Source organism: Schistocerca gregaria, chromosome X (genome assembly GCF_023897955.1).
Source record: "Schistocerca gregaria isolate iqSchGreg1 chromosome X, iqSchGreg1.2, whole genome shotgun sequence".
Lineage (NCBI taxonomy): Eukaryota > Metazoa > Arthropoda > Insecta > Orthoptera > Acrididae > Schistocerca > Schistocerca gregaria.
The window spans coordinates 786413984-786435743 of record NC_064931.1 but is presented as its reverse complement, the minus strand read 5'-3'; the positions used below and the strand labels follow the sequence as shown (position 1 = coordinate 786435743).

The window sequence follows — 21760 nt, the reverse complement described above, 5'->3', positions numbered from 1 at the left end:
CGAAATATGGTGGTCGAGTCAAGGTAAAGCACTTGAGAAATTTTTGAACTTCGCAATGAAATACATATATTGTTGGAAACCAGTCTTAAGCCTGTTGCAGAATTGAAAAATTAATGGTGGATAGCAGACTTAGCATTCCTCTGATATTACGCACCATATAAATACAGTACTGTGCGGTAAAAACATTTTAATTCCAGAGATGTATGACTGCATTGAGGGCTTTAAGATAAAACACACTGTGACAAAGACAGCTGGAAAATGGGAGCACAGCCAAATTTTGAACACTATCAAAATATACTCATTGATCTCTTCCACAAATCAGATTTGTTACCAGGATTTTGAAAAGTCTGGTACTTAGCTGCCATACGTTATTTGTTTCATAGATAGATGTAAATTTCATTTCACTGGCGTTTTCATTAATGTAATAGTCTTAGAAAAGTACTGTTTGTCACAAAATGCATAAATGAGCCACTGTGAAGAGATACCTTTATGATGTGTTACATACATAATCTACCATGGGGAAACTTATGTTCTGATTTCTCATGCCTACCCCCACCCCCTTTCCCCACAATTTGTCACCATGAACCGGCTGGTGGCTCACTGCTGTAGCACGAGCGTGAGCCAGCCGAAATAAGAAGGCCTTGTTATACAAACATAGACACATATTGTGACAGTGAACTCTGTGTTTAAAATACTTCTTATATTCCAGTGCAACACAAGAGCATGAAGGAGGTAAAGTCCATAGTCCCCTCCTACATGAATATACTGTGCTTACCAAATAATGAAGTTTTTTTTCCAAAGTCTAAAAATAAGGGGTCATCTTGCATTCACTGATTAAATTAATATAGGGGTTGTCTTACATCTACAAAAGAAGCTTTGGCTATTGAGGTTCCGTATGAATTTACCTTTTAGTATTCTGAAGGGTAGGGATTAGCAGACAATAACTTTTGTTAGAATAGGCAGGAGATTTTCCAATACGCTAAAGTGCTCAATACAGTATCAATCTTGCTTGAACAATCATGTGGTATTTGACTTGCAGCACTAACACAATGGATAAGCGAGAAACTATGAACTAGCTGCTACAACAACCTAATGCTATGCTTAAAAAGACTGACAATTTTGTGAAACCCAAGAGGGAACAGCATCATATTTGATCAACTTACAGACATCTGTTTTCTTTGAACAGGTTTGCAATAAAAGTTCTCATTCATGTATGGATACTGCATACAAAGAGTTTATGCTGCTTTTTAAGTAAAGGCAACATTCAAAGGTTAAATTCTTGTCTTTCAAAAACCATTAGTTGATTCTGAACCCAAGACAACATTTTATTTGGTTATGAGAAACTAAAGATTTGCAAAGTGGGTTGCATCTGAGAAATTTTGTCACTGTTCACATATTAGAATACCGGAGAAAGACTTTACCATCTCTTAATCAGCTTTAAAATCCGATGGCGACATTCAGATGAAACGCGAAAGAAAATAGATCCAGAATTAAATGTCTAACGAATGAAACAAGTCACATTAAACTGACTGCAATTGTTGTTGCAAAAATAAATTACAGCAGAAAGACGGTTGCGGAGATAGTACCAGCAGACATCACTAGATCATGGGACAAGCTAAAGTTCGAGAATTGGACAGATTGGTCGGTGTGATCATTTATTTCTGTATTAGTTGCTGTTGTTACATATGGCCTCCACTTCAGAAGATATTGCAGTCCATGTTTCACAGTTGTTCCAGCACAGCACTAAAGAAGGCTTAGCGGGGGACCTATGACAACAGCTTGGCTGAGAACAATATTGTGCGTGGGGTGGGGAGTGGTGAGCAGGCAGCACGTTAAGTCTTGCTGCCAACCATGAGACTATATACTGCATACTTTGGCTTTCTACAAAAAAACTACGATGTTTTAACTGCAGTTTGTCTCAATCCATTTGTACTCTGAATCCAACTTACTATAAAATTGGGCAAATACTCAACATTACATGTTTCTGCAGGAGATGCTGAAAGTCTACACTGGGGCCAGTAGCATACTTACATGTATCATGCAGCAATGTTGCCGCTGGAGGGTGAAGTCTCAACTTTTCAAATGAAAAAGAAAAATATTTGTGGCAACTAATATATTAGTTTCACAGCTGTCCTGTTAGGATGATGGTGATGATTAAAAATAGTGGGAACACAGATGACAGGATAAACAAAGAAGGCAGTGAAGATAAAAATTAATGTAGACAATTTCTTATTGTGTACACTATTTCTTGTTGTACTATCAACGCAGGCAATCAATAAATGGCATAAGCTGAGAATAGGTGTAATGTTAACTTTTTAGGCAGATACCTTACATCAACAAAAGTTTCTAACTTTTATCAGTCAGCATATATTAAGTGGATATTACACGACGATCAGACGTGAATGGTACTGGTATAGTGCGATAGCCATCTAGCGGTAGAATGAGCAAAACTACAAAAATTAGCAAACACATTATCCGTGCGCCAAGATAGACAGCAGTTCTAAACTCCCATCAATCCCCGAATGCACACCAGGTACCAATAACTTGTGCATGCGCAGAAGAGGGTTCCTCAGTGCTTTCTGCTTGTTATTTGCTTATTGTTCGGTGGCTAGCAGCCAATTTCAGTTTCCACATTGGGGATTTTCCACGTTTTTCTCAGTACATAGGTTTTCATAAATGTAGAAAAAAAAGTTTTTCTGCCAATTGACTTTCTTTTATACTAGGTGTTTGTGAAATCATTTTTTTCTTTTGATTATTTCATATTACATAAATAGAATGGACCAGAGAGGCGTTAAGTGAGTTAATTCAAGCATACAGTGACGAAAGGTGTCTATATGACCCGCTGTATCATAATATGGTATGTCAGCAATTGTTTCTTTCTGAGTAATATGTGTATAACATTACATGGAGACTTTTGATTTGTATCTTAATGCCTCAGCTTATGAAAGTTAATGTTTGATTTGACTGCATCTCTTGCTTTATTTCAGCATGTCAGGAATGAAAAACTGGCAGTGACGGCGAGAGTGTCTGCACAGTTTCGCCTTGTGCAACAGACAATGATTGCAAAAGATTGAGTAGCGCATAGCATTCCATTTTCCAAACTTGGAGAAACAACGCAAGTGCACCTTTAAGTATTGGTCCTTTAAAGTGTTGCAAATTGCAGTGCATACACTCACAACAACTTTTGACATGGTGGTCTGTGCTGTTCTGTGGCTAAAAACCAGACTCTTAAAAGATTCCCCAGTTGCCAGGAAACGTAATGTTACAACTAGCCTGCAACCTAACAGGGCATGTACTGGTATTTTATAAGTGATCTAGGTTGGTATGACCACTAAAAACAAACATATGATTTAATTCTTATTTTCGAGATGGTGAGATAGTGTCCCCTCATGACTGTGTCACACATGGTTAGTCCATCTTCTAACATAGATAGCAGCTTCTCTAAATCGGATATGTCCACCCTCGCGAAGTTCCGAAACTCTTGCAGATCTTCAAGCCTCAGTTCTTTCATAAGCAACATAATGCTCTGCCTTTGTTCCTTCTTTCCAGGCAGGGTCGAACTCAACCACATCTAGCTTTCCATTTTCGTCATCATTCTGCCCTAATCCAAAGGTTTACTGTCAGTGCCAGGGCAATACCTCCAAAGACAAGTAGGTCCCCCATGTGCAAAATTTAAATTTAAATATACATGTACCTGTGTAACCAAGTGTCATAATATAAAACTAACTGTTGAGTTTGTAATTCAGGCCAGTAGCAACCTACATAATAGAATAACAATTACTTAATACATGACAATAAAAAACAATTTCTTATTAAATAGAAACCTTGAGCTGACAAATAATTTGAACAAATAACATTCCAATATGTTAGAATGAACTGTTAGAATGAACGACTTTACAAGAGGTCAGATGGCTCTATCTGCATTTCGCGTGTTATCACAGTCTACTACACATATGCACTGGATATATGCCGCATGGATGGTGTAATAGGTCTATGTGAATCAGCCTGTAGTTACAGATACGGATGCTTGGGGCGCTGATGCATAGGTGTACAGTTTACGCACATCGTGTAACAGGGGCTTTAAAAATAAATTTTTCTCCAGAAGCTTCTTAAAAAAATAGGGGTCATCTTATACTGCTCTAAATATAGTATCCTTGGTAGTCTGATTCCAAGCTGAGAGCCTCTGGGACCATCCTACAGGGAATGGAATGAGGAAAATTCCCTGCTGCTCTGGCCTGGGACTGAACCCAGGAACTCCAGGAACTTTACCCACCAGACCATCACAAAAATGAACTGCAGGAAGTTTAATATTATGTGTAACAGAGGTTTAACAGTGTTGTAGCAGATGTTAAGAATGTAATTTCTATTTTCAATACATACGCTATTTAAACAAATAAAATAATTACTTTCAATAATATGAATAGTACACAATACTTTGGTGTGCAGGAAACTGTGTACTCGCTGTTAATAAAAATGTCTATCAACACAGGTTTAATATATCAGTCATGAAAGTCAATTTCTGAGAATAGAGGAAGGAATAAGTGATTCCTGATTAAACTTATTAGGTGTCTGGATGTAGCAGTAACAAATTTAACATTTTGATTATAGAGTAAAACTTACCATTATTTTATTAGCTTTAATTAACTGTTTGTTGACAGATTAATATTTAAGTGATTACAGCAGATAATGATGTAAAAAATACATAGGACTTGTGTAATTGAAATTCCCAGTTTCACTGATAATGAAAAGTACTACTACAATTCATCTAATGGGAGCACAAATGATTAGCAGAAATCAATACATGCACTTGGCCCCAAAAGAAATAGGCAAGAAAATATGACTTTTTTGCAGTTGAATCATCCTGCTAAATTAAGAAGCATTACCAAACATCTTAAAAAAAGTTGAGTTAATACTTATACACAATAAATTATGACTACCTATATGATCAAATGTATGAAAGTATTTACACTGCTTACCTGTAGTAAACATACAGGAGTAGGACAAGCATCTGCCCAGCAACAATGACCAGCACCATGGTCAATGAAACACATGATACACTCGGACAAGATGGCACAACTTTCTGTGCCATTTCACGCTTGAGTGAATTAAGTGCATCACGCACTTCATTCCCTAAGCCAACAGCCTCATAGCTGACAGATGCAACTTGTCCTGTTGACTGTTTTGATTGAGTTTGCAAAATAGTGTCTGCTCGTGAATGGACCTCATGTAAAGTAGACCTGAAAAAAATTGTTGCATCAAAAATCTAGCAAAAATTATACTACAGCTTTAAGAAAACGAACAAAAAACATGTCCGAAAATAATATTTAAAAGTGGTGCAGCAGCCTCACGCTTTTATCTGTATCAATGCAATACTGTAAGTACATTCATGGTTTGTTGCTGAAAATCACAAGTATGTTCCCGTACATTAAGTCTTTCCTTCCAGGAAAGCTATCACAAACAGGATACTAACAGAACTTCAAGTATTACATCAGCCAATGAAGATAGAACTGCACACTTAACATTTGTTGATTCAAATGTTATCTGTAGACAGATGAGAGCAATAAAGTCACTAATTCTACAACTCACATGCAGTGGAAATAAGCTACAAGCTTTAAAAAAGGTTTTCTATGAATACACGCTGAAGTTAACAGTATAACTATGATTCAGATCCTAGGCTCACAATCTGAAGTGTTATAAATAACCATGCATTAAATTGATGAGTTATACCACCTCACAACGTGTGCTTATCATCCACGTATCTCATACAGTATTCAATTCTAAAACTGAGGAGCTCATTATTTATGAATAACTGTTCAATGTTGTCTGTGACAATTACACATAGTAAGGGACTGAGAGCAAGTACTTCTTACGAGCCATATATGCTAAATGCTCAGTTAACAGAGGGGGACTGATAACACTAGCCATTTTTCAATTGAGATGTATCAAATGTTTGTAAAGTGTCATCTCTTAGTATGAAATACATTGGAAACTAAGCAGTACAATCATACAACTGACAATAATGGTAATAGGTCCTAATCTTTCTGGACATGATATTTCTTCAAGAAATATTACTGGACGAACAAAAGAAATTGAAAGTTCCATATTCCACATCAGTCATGACCAAACAAAGTACGTAATTTCTAAACTATTAGATTATTCAAGATTAAGATGAGTATAAACACATAAAAGATTGGTTATCTTCTGCTCAAAAGGAAGACCTGTAGTCAGTCTGTTTACAGAAACTAGGTAAAGATTTTGCCCCTTAGGATTTGAGTTCAATATACACCTACATAATCAGTGATGTCAATGAGATTCTGCAACCACAAAACATATTTGCATACATTGCCTTAGACAAAAATGAAAGAAAAAAATGACACAGAATGACATAATTGATGAAGCTGCATACATATCATACAATAGGCAGTTTCAACTTCCACTTAATACAGCGAAACCTATTTGCACATGGGAACACCTGAATTCCTGTCAAACAAATAACTGCTATTAATGCCATTTACAAACTGTGCTCCGAACAATAACATCCCCTGTCACAAATAAATTCAAGTCATCAACATGCTATAGATCGATGCTGGTGTTATACTGTTGAGGATTTTCTTGTACTATTCTACAATTGAGTTACCACAGGTAGATTTACCGAAAGGACTAAAGATCCCTATGTCCTAGATCAACATACTTCCAGAAGAGTTTTGGTCAACAAGTGTAGAAAAATATATTTTCCAATCATTTATAATTTCTGGAAGCACAGTGAATTAAAGCAGCCCACTTCCGAATTGTTTTGATGTCTTCCTTCAGTCTGACTTTGTGGGGATCCTTAACACTCAAGAAGAACTCATAAATAGATTGCAGTAGGATTCTATATGCAGTCTCTTTTACAGATGAACTACACTTCTCCAAAATTCTCCCAATAAAACCAGGTCAATCATTTGCCTTCCTTACCACAATCCTCACATGCTACTTCCATTTCATACTGCTTTGCAGTATTATGACCAGATATTTAAATGATAACACTGTGTCAAGTGGGACACAACTAATGCTGTATCTGAACATTACAGGTTTGTTTTTCCTATTCATGTGCATTAGCTTACATTTTTCTACCTTCTATTCATCACACCAACTAGAAATTTTGTCGGAGTGATCTCTTATCCTCCTAGTCACTCAATGGTGACACCTTTCCATACAAAACAGCATAATCATCAAACATTACATATTGCTGCTCAGCCTGGTTGCCAAGTAATGTATGTACACGGAAAATAATAATGCATATCAAATTTCCCTGGGGCACTCATGACGTACCCCGTCTCTGATGAACACTTGCCATTGAAGACAATGTAATGAGATCTATTACTTAAGAGGTCTTCAAGCCACTAACATATCTGGGAATCTATTCTTATGTGCTTGTACCTTTGTTAACAATCTGCAGTGGGTCACTGTGTCAAATGCTTTTCAGAAATCTAGAAATATGGAATCTGCCTATTGTATTTTAGCTATAGTTGACAGTGTATCATTTGAGAAAACAGCACGCCGAGTTTCGCGTGAGAGATGCTTTCTATAACTGTGGTGATTTGTAGATGCAAGCTTCTCGGTCTCAAGAAAATGTATTATATTCGGACTGAGAATATGTTCCAGAACTTAGCAGCAAACCAATGTTATGGAAATTAGACTAATTTTGCAGATCCATTTCTTCACTCTTCTTATACACAGGAGTCACCTGCACTTTATTTCCACTTGTTTGGGATTTTGCAGTGGTCGAGAGTTTCATGATAAATGCAAGCTACGTAAGGGGGGGGGGGGGGGGCAATGCCATAGAGTACTCTTTATAAAAACTGAATTGGGATTCCATCCAGACCTGGCAACTTATTTGTTTTCAAGTCTTCCAGTTGTTGTCACTGTGTCATTCATATGGGAGTAAATTCAATGAACAAATGATGGAATACTACTGCATGAACATTATATTAACTGCAAAATTTAAAATTTCAGCTTCCATTCTGCTGTCTTCAACAGTCACATCAGACAGGTCCACAAGTGACTGGATTAGCAATTTCACGAAGGACCTGAATTTCCTTGGGTTCTTGGCCAGATCTTTTGCTGCAATACAACTGGTAACTGGCGTATGCTTCGAGCATATTTTTGACACATGCAAAAAACTCTACTAATGTTTGCCTATCAGCATTTGCATGTTCTCTTATGCACTGTGAGTGCAACAGCCTCTGTTTCCTCATAATTTTCCCAGTTTTGTTGTTTAACCATAGTTTGTATTTTCCGAACTTAATCCACTTACTAGGCAGGTACTTCTCCAGACCACGATTTAAACTTCCCCCATAATTCTTCTACGTCAGTCTTACTAAAACTATATGTCAATTTACTGTCTAACAACTATATTTGTTCTCCCTAGTTTTCTTGATCAATTTGTTAACTTTCATTATAGTAGTTGCTGTGACGATATCTGATATCATAATCACTAATCCCTGGATCTATACTCTCATTGTCTATAAACCTGGTCTGTGTGTACGTAAAAGGTCTATGACATTCTGATTGCATATGGGCTGCTGAACAAGATGCTGAAGGCAGTTTTAGGATAACTGTGTTAAGAAGTACTTTACAAGACTTTATCTATACTCAATAGGTTAAAGTCACCTCCAACTAATTTAGTATGATCTGGATATTTACGGGCTACTGACCGTATACTTTCTTTGAATGACACTAGGACTGTCACAGCGGAATCAGGCAGCAGGTAAAATCATCCAAAAATTAAGAGGACCAGGAACCAAAAATCTGTTGAAATAATCATTTCTTTTTATTTTGTTAAGTTACATGACGGTCCTTCCTGAATCATAATATGTACAATTAGTGTATTAGATTAGATTAGTACTTCTTCCATAGATCATGAATACAACACTTCGTAATGATGTGGAACATGTCAGGTTAATAAAAGGTGTCTATACAAGATATTACATTAGACAAAATCTCTAGCTCTTTAAGTAAGTGTCTGCAGGATGATCTTGGATAAGCGCCAGCAATTATTCTGATTACACGCTTCTGTGCAATGAACACTCTTTTACTCAATGATGAGTTGCCCCAGAATATGCCGACATACGAAAGCAGAGAATGAAAATTGGAGTGGTAAGCTAATTTAGTGAGACGTGTATTGCCAAAATTTGCAATGATCCTAATAGCATACGTAGCTGAACTCAAATGCTTCAGCAGATCTTCAGTGTGTTTTTTCCAGTTCAACCCCTCATCAATGCATACACCTAGAAATTTTGAATATTCTACCTTAGCTACCAATTTCTGATCAAAGTCTATATTTATTAATGGTGTCATTCCCATAACTGTGTGGAACTGTATATACTGTGGTTTGTCAAAGTTTAATGAGAGCTCATTTGCAGAGAACCACTTAATGATTTTCTGAAAAACGTCATTTACAATTTCACCTGTTAATTCTTGCCTGTGGGGTGTATGTCTGACGCATTTTAATTGTGTGTGTGTGTGTGGGGGGGGGGGGGGGGGGGGGGGGAGGGGGAGGATTTTCTATACAATGACGCACACTCCCTCCTGCGTGCTGTCAAATGAGCTGTTTATTTAGCGGCAAGAGACTTTTTGTATTTATACTATTTATTGTTTAACCATTACTTTGCAAGTTTGTCAGCTTGGTGGTGAGTGAATGGAGTGTAGGTAACAGTTGAACATTAGTTCAAGTGTTCTGTTTTGATTTTACTTATGTTGTTGTTGTTGTGGTGGTGGTGGTCTTCAGTCCTGAGACTGGTTTGATGCAGCTCTCCATGCTACTCTATGCTGTGCAAGATTCTTCATCTCCCAGTACCTACTGCAATCTACATCCTTCAGAATCTGCTTGGTGTATTCATCTCTTTGTCTCTACGATTTTTACCCTCCACGCTGCACTCCAATACTAAATTGGTGATCCCTTGATGCCTCAGAACATGTCCTACCAACCTATCCCTTCTTCTGGTCAAGTTGTGCCACAGACTTCTCGTCTCCCCAATCCTATTCAATACTTCCTCATTATTTATGTGATCTACCCATCTAATCTTCAGCATTCTTCTGCAGCGCCACATTTCGAAAGCTTCTATTCTCTTCTTGTCCAAACTATTTATCGTCCATGTTTCACATCCATACATGGCTACACTCCATACAAATACTTTCAGAAAGGACTTCCTGACACTTAAATCTATACTCGATGTTAAACTTCTCTTCCTCAGAAACGCTTTCCTTGCCATTGCCAGTCTACATTTTATATCTTCTCTACTTAGACCACCATCAGTTATTTTGCTCCCCAAATAGAAAAACCCCTTTACTAGTTTAAGCCTCTCATTTCCTATTCTAATTCCCTCAGCATCACCCAACTCAATTCGATTACATGCCATTACCCTCGTTTTGCTTTTGATGATGTTCATCTTATATCCATCTTTCAAGACGCTATCCATTCCATTCAACTGCTCTTCCAAGTCCTTTGCCGTCTCTGACAGAATTACAATGTCATCGGCGAACCTCAGTTTTTATTTCTTCTCCATGGATTTTAATACCTACTCCAAATTTTTCCTTTTGTTTCCTTTAGTGCTTGCTCAATATACAGATTGAATAACATCGGGGATAGGCAACAACCCTGTCTCACTCCCTTCCCAACCACTGCTTCCCTTTCATGCCCCTCGACTCTTATAACTGCCATCTGGTTTCTGTACAAATTGTAAATAGCCTTTCGCTCCCTCTATTTTACCCCTGCCACCTTTAGAATTTGAAGGAGAGTATTCCAGTCAACATTGTCAAAAGCTTTCTCTAAGTATATAAATGCTAGAAACGTAGGTTTTCCGTTCTTTAATCTAGCTTCTAAGGTAAGTCGTAGGGTCAGTATTGCCTCACGTGTTCCAACATTTCTACGGAATCCAAACTGATCTTCCCCTAGGTCGGCTTCTACTAGTTTTTCCATTCGTCTGTAAAGTATTTGTGTTAGTATTTTGGAGCCATGGCTTATTAAACTTCTAGTTGGGTGTTTTCACCTCTGTCAACACGTCCTTTCTTTGGGATGGGAATTAGTATATTCTTCTTGAAGTCTGAGGGTATTTTGCCTGTTTCATACATCTTGCTCACCAGATGGTAGAGTTTTGTCAGGACTGGCTCTCCCAAGGCCGTCAGTAGTTCCAATGGAATGTTGTCTACTCCCGGGGCCTTGTTTCGACTCAGGTCTTTCAGTGCTCTGTCAAACTCTTCACACAGTATCTTATCTCCCATTTCGTCTTCACCTACATACTCCTCCATTTCCATAATATTGTCCTCAGGAACATCGCCCTTGTACAGACCCTCTATATACTCCTTCCACCTTTCTGCTTTTTGCTTAGAACTGGGTTTCCATCTGAGCTCTTGATGTTCATACAAGTGGTTCTCTTATCTCCAAAGGTGTCTCTAATTTTCCTGTAGGCAGTATCTATCTTACCCCTAGTGAGATAAGCCTCTACATCCTTACATTTGTCCTCTAGCCATCCCTGCTTAGCCATTTTTCAGTTCCTGTCGATCTCATTTTTGAGACATTTGTATTCCTTTTTGCCTGCTTCACTTACTGCATTTTTATATTTTCTCCTTTCATCAATTAAATTCAATATTTCTTCTGTTACCCAAGGATTTCTACTAGCCCTCGTCTTTTTACCTACTTGATCCTCTGCTGCCTTCACTACTTCATCCCTCAACGCTACCCTTTCTTCTTCTTCTTTATTTCTCTCCCCCATTCCTGTCAATTGTTGCCTTATGCTCTCCCTGAAACTCTGTACAACCTCTGGTTCTTTCAGTTTATCCAGGTCCCATCTCCTTAAATTGCCACCTTCTTGCATTGTCTTCAGTTTTAATCTACAGGACATAACCAATAGATTGTGGTCAGAGTCCACATCTGCCCCTGGAAATGTCTTACAATTTAAAATTTGATTCCTAAATCTCTGTCTTACTATTATACAGGGTGATTCAAAAAGAATACCCCAACTTTAAAAATGTGTATTTAATGAAAGAAACATAATATAACCTTCTGTTATACATCATTACAAAGAGTATTTAAAAAGGTTTTTTTTTCACTCAAAAACAAGTTCAGAGATGTTCAATATGGGCCCCCTCCAGACACTCCATCAATATCAACCTGATACTCCAACTCGTTCCACACTCTCTGTAGCATATCAGGCATAACAGTTTGGATAGCTGCTGTTATTTCTCGTTTCAAATCATCAATGGTGGCTGGGAGAGGTGGCCGAAACACCATATACTTAACATACCCCCATAAGAAAAAAATCGCAGAGGGTAAGATCAGGGCTTCTTGGAGGCCAGTGATAAGTGCTTTGTCACGGGCTGTATGGCGGCCGATCCATCGCCTCGGGTAGTTGACGTTCAGGTAGTTACGGACAGATAAGTGCCAATGTGGTGGCGCTCCATCCTGCTGAAATATGAATTACTGTGCTTCTTGTTCGAGCTGAGGGAAGAGCCAATTCTCTAACATCTCCAGATACTGTAGTCCAGTTACAGTAGCATCTTCGAAGAAAAAGGGACCAAAAACTTTATTGGCTGAAATGGCACAGAAAACTTTCACCTTAGGCGAGTCACGTTCATACTGATTTGTTTCCCGCGGAATCTCAGTGCCCCATATACAGACATTGTGACGATTGACTTTCCCGTTAGTGTGGAAAGTTGCTTCATCACTAAACACAATCTTTGAAATGAAAGATTCATCTGTTTCCATTTGAGCAAGGATAAAATCACAGAAATCGATTCTTTGAATCTTATCAGCTGCAGACAGTGCTTGAACCAATTTCAGACGATAAGGTTTCATAAATAACCTTTTTCGTAGGACTCTCCATACAGTTGATTGTGGAATTTGCAGCTCTCTGCTAGCTTGCGAGTCTATTTTCCTGGGCTGCGAACAAATGCTTGCTGGATGCGTGCTACACTTTCTCATCACTCGTTCTCGGCCGTCCAGATCTTTTCCCTTTGCACTAAAACCCATTCGCTGTAAACTGTTTATACCAACGTTTAATACACCACCTATCAGGAGGTTTAACACCATACTTCGTTCGAAATGCACACTGAACAACTGTCGTCGATTCACTTCTGCCGTACTCAATAACACAAAAAGCTTTCTGTTGAGCGGTCGCCATCTTAGCATCAACTGACGCTGACGCCTAGTCAACAGCGCCTCAAGCGAACAAATGTACAACTAAATGAAACTTTATAGCTCCCTTAATTCGCCGACAGATAGTGCTTAGCTCTGCCTTTTGTCGTTGCAGAGTTTTAAATTCCTAAAGTTGTGGTATTTTTTTTTCAATCACCCTGTATAATCTATTTGAAACCTTCTAGTATCTCCAGGGTTCTTCCATGTATACAACCTTCTTTCACAATTCTTGAACCAAGTGTTAGCTATGATTAAGTTGTGCTCTGTGCAAAATTCTACCAGGCGGCTTCCTCTTTCATTTCTTAGCCCCAATCCATATTCACCTACTATGTTTCCTTCTCTCCCTTTTCCTACTGCCAAATTTCAGTCACCCATGACTATTAAATTTTTGTCTCCCTTCACCATCTGAATCATTTATTTCATCATACATTTCTTCAATTTATTCATCATCTGCAAGGCTAGTTGGCATATAAACTTGTACTACTGTAGTAGGTGTGGGCTTCGTATCTATCTTGGCCACAATAATGCATTCACTATGCTGTTTGTAGTAGCTTACTTGCATTCCTATTTTCCTATTCATTATTAAACCTACTCCTGCATTACTCCTATTTGATTTTGTGTTTATAGCCCTGTAGTCACCTGACCAGAAGTCTTGTTCCTCCTGCCACCGAACTTCACTAATTCCCACTATATCTAACTTTAACCTATCCATTTCCTTTTTTAAATTTTCTAACCTACCTGCCCGATCAAGGGATCTGACATTCCATGCTCTGATCCGTAGAACGCCAGTTTTTTTTCTCCTGATAACGACATCCTCTTGAGTAGTCCCCGCCCGGAGATCCGAATGGGGGACTATTTTACCTCCGGAATATTTTACCCTAGAGGACACCACCATCATTTAGTCATACAGTAAAGCTGCATGCCCTCGGGAAAAATTACAGCCGTAGTTTCCCCTTTCTTCCAGCCATTTGCAGTACCAGCACAGCAAGGCCGTTTTGGTTACTGTTACAAGGCCAGGTCAGTCAATCATCCAGACTGTTGCCACTGCAACTACTGAAAAGGCTGCTGCCCCTCTTCAGGAACCACATGTTTGTATGGCCTCTCAACAGATACCCCTCCGTTGTGGTTGCACCTACGGTACGGCTATCTGTATCGCTGAGGCATGCAAGCCTCCCCACCAGTGGTAAGGTCCATGGTTCATGGGGGGTGGGGGATTTTATTCAAAGTGATTTGAAACAATACTTGATTTCAGGAAGTAATTTTGTTGTGTTGATAGTTATATTCTATCCATGCAAATAGTAAATAAGGGCAGGATAAGCAATTTTAACAGTAGGAATAAGGTTTACTGTAGTAGTGGACCCCTGTCATTCTCCCTGTCAAAAGGGTCCTGACTCAACATGGTGTAAGTATCAGAGAGCTAGTGTAACTGGTTACGAGTATAGACCTAACCATCCCGTAACAATGTCAACAGGGGAGAACTCAAATTCCCAATGAAAGTTTCATTAACTGTGTGCGGAGATGCCTTCCTAAAACAATATTTTCAGGCCTCAAAATCCTAAAAACTTGTGTCGTGAATGCAGTATTATGTTTCAATGATGGGCCAGTCAGCAGGCTGAAAGTTTTCAGTGCAATGAGCAGAGAACCTAGGATGAACATGAAGAATGTGCTTCTGTCAACTGACCAGCTGAGGGTCCGAGATGCCAAAAAATGTGCCCTACAAATGGCAAGAGAGGTCAGAACCGCAAAGAGGGTCTCCAAACCCAAGATGGGGATACAGGAACACTCAACTATGACAGCTACAGAGCTGGTGAGTTTCAGTTTCGAATGCTGGTTAATAGGTTGTATCAAAAACTTCAAATGCATTTTCCTGAAAGTATGGAAGTTTTAGCTTTAGGTATAATTCTCTCTGAAACTGATAAATCTATCTCAATGAAACTTTGAACATAGATCAATTATTTCACTGCAATTATGATGTACTAGGATTGTGGCAATTAAATAAAAGGTTTGACAAACATTTAGTTTTCTTTTTTCAAATGCCAATATTTTAGGTCGTATCTTTTCTAGAATTTTTACAGTGTTAACAATGCTACTGTTGTAAGTAACACAATTTCGAGAAAATATAACAAATTATACATGTTACAAATTTGGTTTGATATGAGCAAATAATTTTTGAGGGAAGTGTACCAACATTAGTTGGATCAACAATAGGAAATTCACTGAACTGTTTCCCTTAACTTTGTTTCACCTTGATCCCTTATATACGAGCAGATAACTTCACTGTCACACTCAACGTTGACCTCAACAGCGAGAATATTTTTGTCAACTTTAATAAACACTCCCCCGTACTATGGTATCTAATCTGTCTTTCTGATACATGCTCCGTGACTTGCTAAATATCTCAGCACTTTCTACTTCAGGTTTCAGATAGCTCTTGGTCCCAAGAATAATTTGAGTGCAAGAACTTTCCTGAAGGTCAGCAAATTCAGGAATTTTGTTACAAATACTTCGACAATTTACTGATAAAATTTTGAAAGACAAAGTGCCTTTACTTTGAATGTGGTCTAATTTCTAATAATAATAATAATAATAATAATAATAATAATAATAATAATAATAATAATAATAATAATTATGATGATGATGATGATGAAAAGCGTACGGCATTGGTGGTTGGGAGACCTCTCGCGGGGCAGTTCGGCTGCCGCTCCACAAGTTTTTTAATGCCACTTCGGCGACTTGCAAGTGAATGAGGATGAAAGACATACAACACCCAGTCATCTCGAGGCAGAGAAAATCCCTGACCCCACCAGGAATTGAATCCGGGATCCTGTGTGCGGGAAGCGAGAACACTACTGCAAGACCATGAGCCACGCACGACTACTAACTGTCGCCTTTAAAAAAATTATATTAAGTGCACGTCATATGTACTCCACGACCCTAGTAGCTGCTTCCTTTGTGTACTGCACATGTGGCCTATCAAGGGCACTCCTCCAATTCCCCACTTCATAATGCAGGTCCATAAATCTGCTACCAAGACCCCCGAAGAGTTGACGAAGCCATTGGTTGAGACCCCTCCACTTGGCACCATATCACAGGACACACATCAACTCCGGGAACAATGCTGCAACTCCGGGAACAATGCTGCAAATTGCAATCCCTACTTGCATCCCACATGTGAGGCCAGATGTCTTCATCGCCTCCACCAGCCACTTGTATGAACTGAGGGTGACCTCAGAACCCATGTGACAGGGGTTGTCTGTGATGACTTGAGCCCAACTTGCAGATGACTGCACTCTAAACACTTGATACCCAGAAACAAGGCTGCCTCCACATCTCAGATGAGGCTACCAGGCAGACACACCAAGTGCACATTGGCTTTCTTTTCAGCCCTGAATGCTATCTCCCTAAGCGGCTCCATAACAAACCTAACTTTGGAGCTCTCAATAAATAAACCCTTTGCCACGTGTGCCTGCTCGAACCCTGCTGAAGGAATGGCGACCTGCTCACTCACAGGGTGCATAGGCTAAGCCAGCCAGCCAGTCTCCACATTGGCCCTCCGCGTTGAGTGACACAAACACATTACCACCCACCATTCCCCTGGTATAAGGACGGATCCACCGCTTTGATTACACTTTGAGGTGCCTCGGAAGCAGAGCCAATGAGTAAAACAAACAGCACCTGAGATGTCCCATGCACTGCACAAGATTCTTTGCTACACTCTGAGGCAGCAGGCTGAAGGTGGCTGACTAGCCAAAAGCACCTTCAGCTGTCTGCGAATTCATTCCTTTATTTTTTAACTTCATTTTGGCCGTTTTCTAAAGGTGTCAGTCTGATTGGAACACCAAAGATAATTTTCTTCACTTTCTAATCTACCAATAATAGCAAAACCTTCTGTGGAAGAGCTCATGGATGTGTCAGGATCAGAACAATACATGCTTGAGTGTTTCCTCACCCTGCAGCAATCACGGACAAACGGATAGCCACCACAGGCCCTCAAACAACCAGGTGAATGTGATGCATGTTGGGCTTGTTTCTGCTCTCACTCTGGTAAGCTTAAAATTATTTCTTATTGTAGTTTTATATTCCACATGAAATAACTTCAATAAACAATGTGAACACTGTAGTTACTCAACATGTGTTGGTTACTATGAGTATGTATTAGTTATTTTCTTATTCCATGTCTTAAGACTTGTCTTGCAGTAACAAACTGTATTTTGTATACTTGAATCCTGTGAACATTGTTTAAGGATTATACAAAAGAGTTGCAAGTGAGAGAGATCTGACATTTGTGACACTTTGATAATTTTCAGTTTGATTGAGAGGTAAATGCAGTGGAGGCAACTATAAACGTATGTGTTGTGTGTGGGATGTGTGCTATCAAGTAAGGCATACTAGAAAAGTAACTATATTATGAAAAGGATAGTTGCTACTCACCATATACCAGAGATGCCGAGTTACAGATAAGCACAACAAAATACAAATTTCGACCAACAACAAGGCCTCTGTCAAAAATACACGACCAGACACACACACACACACACACACACACACACACACACACACACACACACACACAGAGCCTGTTCCACTCACGAACTGTGCACACAAAGAAAGACTGAGACACTGCGTTGGCTCTGATTTCTCAAATTTTCTTGTCATGGGCATCATATGAAAAAATATGTGGGATGAAGTAATCTGTTGTCAAACTCTTCCCAGAAAGTGATCTCTCATAATTTCAACAGTAAATCTCTTTGTAGTGCACAACTCCTCTCATGTAATGTCTGCCAATAGAGTTTGTTTAGCACCTCAGTAACACTTTGGCACTGATTAAATGATCCTGTGATGAAATGCATCACTCTTCATTGGATCTTCCACATTTCTTCTATCATTCTTACCTAGTAAGTATCCCATATTGATGAACAATACTCCAGATTCAGTCCAACAATTGCCTTGTAAGACACTTCCTTTATGTATGAGTTACATTTCCTCAAGACTCTTCCTCTGAATCTGTTCGGCATCTGCTTTTCCTACTATTTATTTTATGCGGTCTTCCCACTTACCATTGCTCTGGATAGCTACTCTCCGATATTTTACAGTAGGTACTGTTTCTTGCAGCTTCTCATCAACACTGTATTTTTACAGTAGTGGCTTTCTTTTCTTGTGTATGGGCAATATGTTACACTTATTTACATCCCGGCTGTAAGGGTACAGTACCCCTACATGGTATCGATCGTGCACTGTGCAGTGATCATAAAATAAAGCAGTCAACAATGTGCAAGTGGGTTAGCGAGAGTCTAGTGTTGGAGTCCGTGAGTGGAAGTCGGGTGTGCGAGAGGCTACAGATGGTTGCTCGGTAATGAGGCTGAAGATTAGTGGCAAAATGTTGGCGTAATGGCACACAGCCTTTGATTTCTGTTGAGTGTTTATGAATTTTGGTTTATGAAAGGGTGTTTTAATTAATAAAATCCAGTATTTGTGAAAGGAGATGTTATCATTTAGTAGTTTCTCTTAAGATTTCACAAGAACAGAAGGGCACGACAATGAGTTTCATGAAAAGGAGCTATTACCTAATTATGCTAAATTAGTTAAATATAACTTCATCTTCAGAGTACGCGAATAATAAAGTTCGCTGCAAAACTGGAGGGAGGTTGTAAGGGCCAACTGCCATAGCCTGCAGATCATTCTGCAATTTTTGATACAGTCTTCCGACATTGCTACTTTATTATAGACAACCGTATCATCAGTGAACAGTCTTCAAAAGCATCTGACACTTTCTAGTAGATAATTTATATACATTGTGAATAGTAATGATAGTGTCCCATTTCCTTGGGGTACTCCAGTAATTACCTTCACACCTGTCAATTTTGTTCTGGTAAGAGCAAAGTGTTGAGTTCTATCTGCAAGGAAGTATTGAATTCAGTTGCAAATCTAGTCCAATACTCAATTATCTCTTTTTTCCACCACACAACAATGTCAAATGGTGTCAAATGCCTTCCTGAAGTCAAGGAACATGGCATCGACTTCAGCACCATTAACTACAGCACTGTGGATCTCACGGAGGAACAGAGTGAGCCGAGTTTTGCATGATTTTCATTCTCCAAAAAGTCCTAATTCTTGAGCATAAAACATGTTCCATAATTCTGCAACACACTGATATCAAAAATATAGGTTTACAATTGTATGCATGTGTCTAACATCCCTTCTTGAAACCAGAAATGATGTGCACTAGTTTCCCCAGTCACTAGATACCCTTCATTGCTCCAGCAACCTACGACGAACTGCTGCTAGAAGGGGAGCAAGTTCTTTCACACAATCTCTGTAGAATCTTACAGGTATGTCATCTGGTGCCAATGCCTTCCACTACTACGTGATTGTATTTGTTTTTCTACTTCACAACTGGCTACCTCATTATCTACCATTTTGAAATTCATATTATGATTGAAAGGTAGGACTGTGTTATGATCTTTCATGGTGAAACAATTTCTGAAGACAAAATTCAGTATTTCCGTCTTTTATCAATTATCTTCCATTTTGGTTCCAGTACAGTCTCCAAGTGAATGACTAGACGATTTCTAACTGCTTACCGATTTTACAGAAGCTACCAAGTTTTTACTTGGATTGGTTGACCAAGTTTCACCTTCTAAGTCATTGAACACTTCTCTCATTATTATCCTTATGCTCATTTTCGTGCTGTCCAGCTTTTGTTGGTCAGCTAGGTTTTGACTTCTCTTTGACATGAGATGAAGCTATCTGTGTTTACACAGCAGTTTCCTAACATGGCTATTAAACCTTGGTAGGTCTTTCCCATACCACAAGACCTTGCTTGGAACATACTTGTCAAAGACATATTGGACAGCACTTTTGAATTTTTTCCATTTGTGCTCCACATTGTCATCCTCATCAATGAATGTTTGATGCTGACTACTCAGATACTCTGGAACTTCTATCTTGTTGTGCTTGCTCAGCAAAAATATCTTCCTACCATTCTTTAATATTCCTTGCAAAACCTGTAGTCATAATTGCTGTTAAGAGTCTTGTCATTACCTATCCCTTCCTCTACATTAACTGATTTGGTAAGTTCATGTCTGTTTGTTGATATGAGGTCTTAAGTGTTACCTTCCTGAGCTGGTTCTTTAACTATCTGCCAGCTAATTTTGAACAAGACATTCAGAATAACGTCACACGAACCCCTGTCTCTGGCATCAGTTTTGATAGCTCGGCTCACTCAATCTGTACCTGGGAAGTTGAATAAACGTCCCATTACAAAAGAATACTCAAGAAAATAATTAACGATATTCTGGAAGTTCTCTCCGATCTGTTTTACTACTACAGCCCCTGACCCACACCATCTATGAACACATCCAATTACCATTTTTGACTGACCTTTAATGCTCAACTTCAGCCAGATTAATTCACATTTGGGACCCATGATAATCTCATTAGATATTATCGAGTTCTTTACTGCAATAAATATGCTGCCACCACTGGCAACTAATCTATCCTTACAATAAATATTCCAATCTGAATTTAGAATTTCATTGCTATTCAATTCCTGTTAACAACCAATTTCCTGTTCCTAATAATATCTGGGCATTATAACTTTCAATGAGAGATTCTGGGACCTTTCCTTGGATGCTCCTGCAGTTTACTATATCATACTAAACATTTATCTACCCAATATGTGAGGACAAGCATTCTCTGAGAACCTTGTGGTTGATGTGACTTTTTATTTTGGCAGGCTATTTGTCTCTGATCCCATGGGATGGGGGTTCAGCAACTTAACACACACCCATGTGCACACCACACGTGCTCTGCTACCCTAGTAGCTGCTTCTTGCATGTAGTGCATGCCTCATCTAGTAAGGGGAACCCTACAATTCTCCACCCAGCCTGTGTGCAATGTTAGTTGGCCTTCACCAAGTCAGTCATCTGTCAAAGGAGCCGAGGATGGCCTCAAAACCCACACGGCAGGTATCACTGATGCCAATAAGTGCTATTACTTGCAGCCGGTTGAACCTAGTACACTTGATAGCCACTGACAGGACCTTCTCGATGTCACAGACAAGACCCTTCCAGCAAACACACCAAGTGCACACTGCCATTCTTTCACGCCCTGCAAGCTATTTCCCTGGGGGCTCTATCACCTGTTTAATGTTGGAACTCCCAATGACTAGCATACCCACCCTCCGCACTTGTCCAGACTGGGCAGGAAAATCTGCTGCTGCCACAACAGGAGAGGCGTACCATGCTGGTTCACAAGTATTATTACGACTGGATAGCATCTTGTACTGGTTAATAATGTGTAATGTGCCAGCAGTATGTTCCCCTTTCACCTTCACCCTAGTGACACAGGAACCCACCACCCACTCTACAGTGACAACAGACTGGTCAAATGTTGCACATCAGATGACAGAGCAACACCCATGTCACTAAAGGATCCCAATGGCACCAAAGGTGTTTCAGGTCTCTTCACCAACACACTGATGTCACAACAGCTTTGAGCATTAGCCAGAAGCCTGTTGATCAGGGCCAACAGAGCTTCCAGCTGTTTACAGACAGCAGCAAATTCTCATTGCCTCCACTCATA

The 21760-nt window shown here is 39.2% G+C and overlaps 1 protein-coding gene across 1 annotated transcript in view; it reads right to left on the bottom strand.

Moving 5' to 3' along the window:
- LOC126297465 (protein ERGIC-53) overlaps positions 1-21760 on the bottom strand; it is an 89378-nt gene that overhangs the window by 11377 nt on the left and 56241 nt on the right. Inside the window, exon 10 of the mRNA XM_049988341.1 lies at positions 4977-5237. Coding sequence (XP_049844298.1) covers positions 4977-5237 — 261 coding nt within the window. The remainder of the gene's footprint in view (positions 1-4976; positions 5238-21760) is intronic.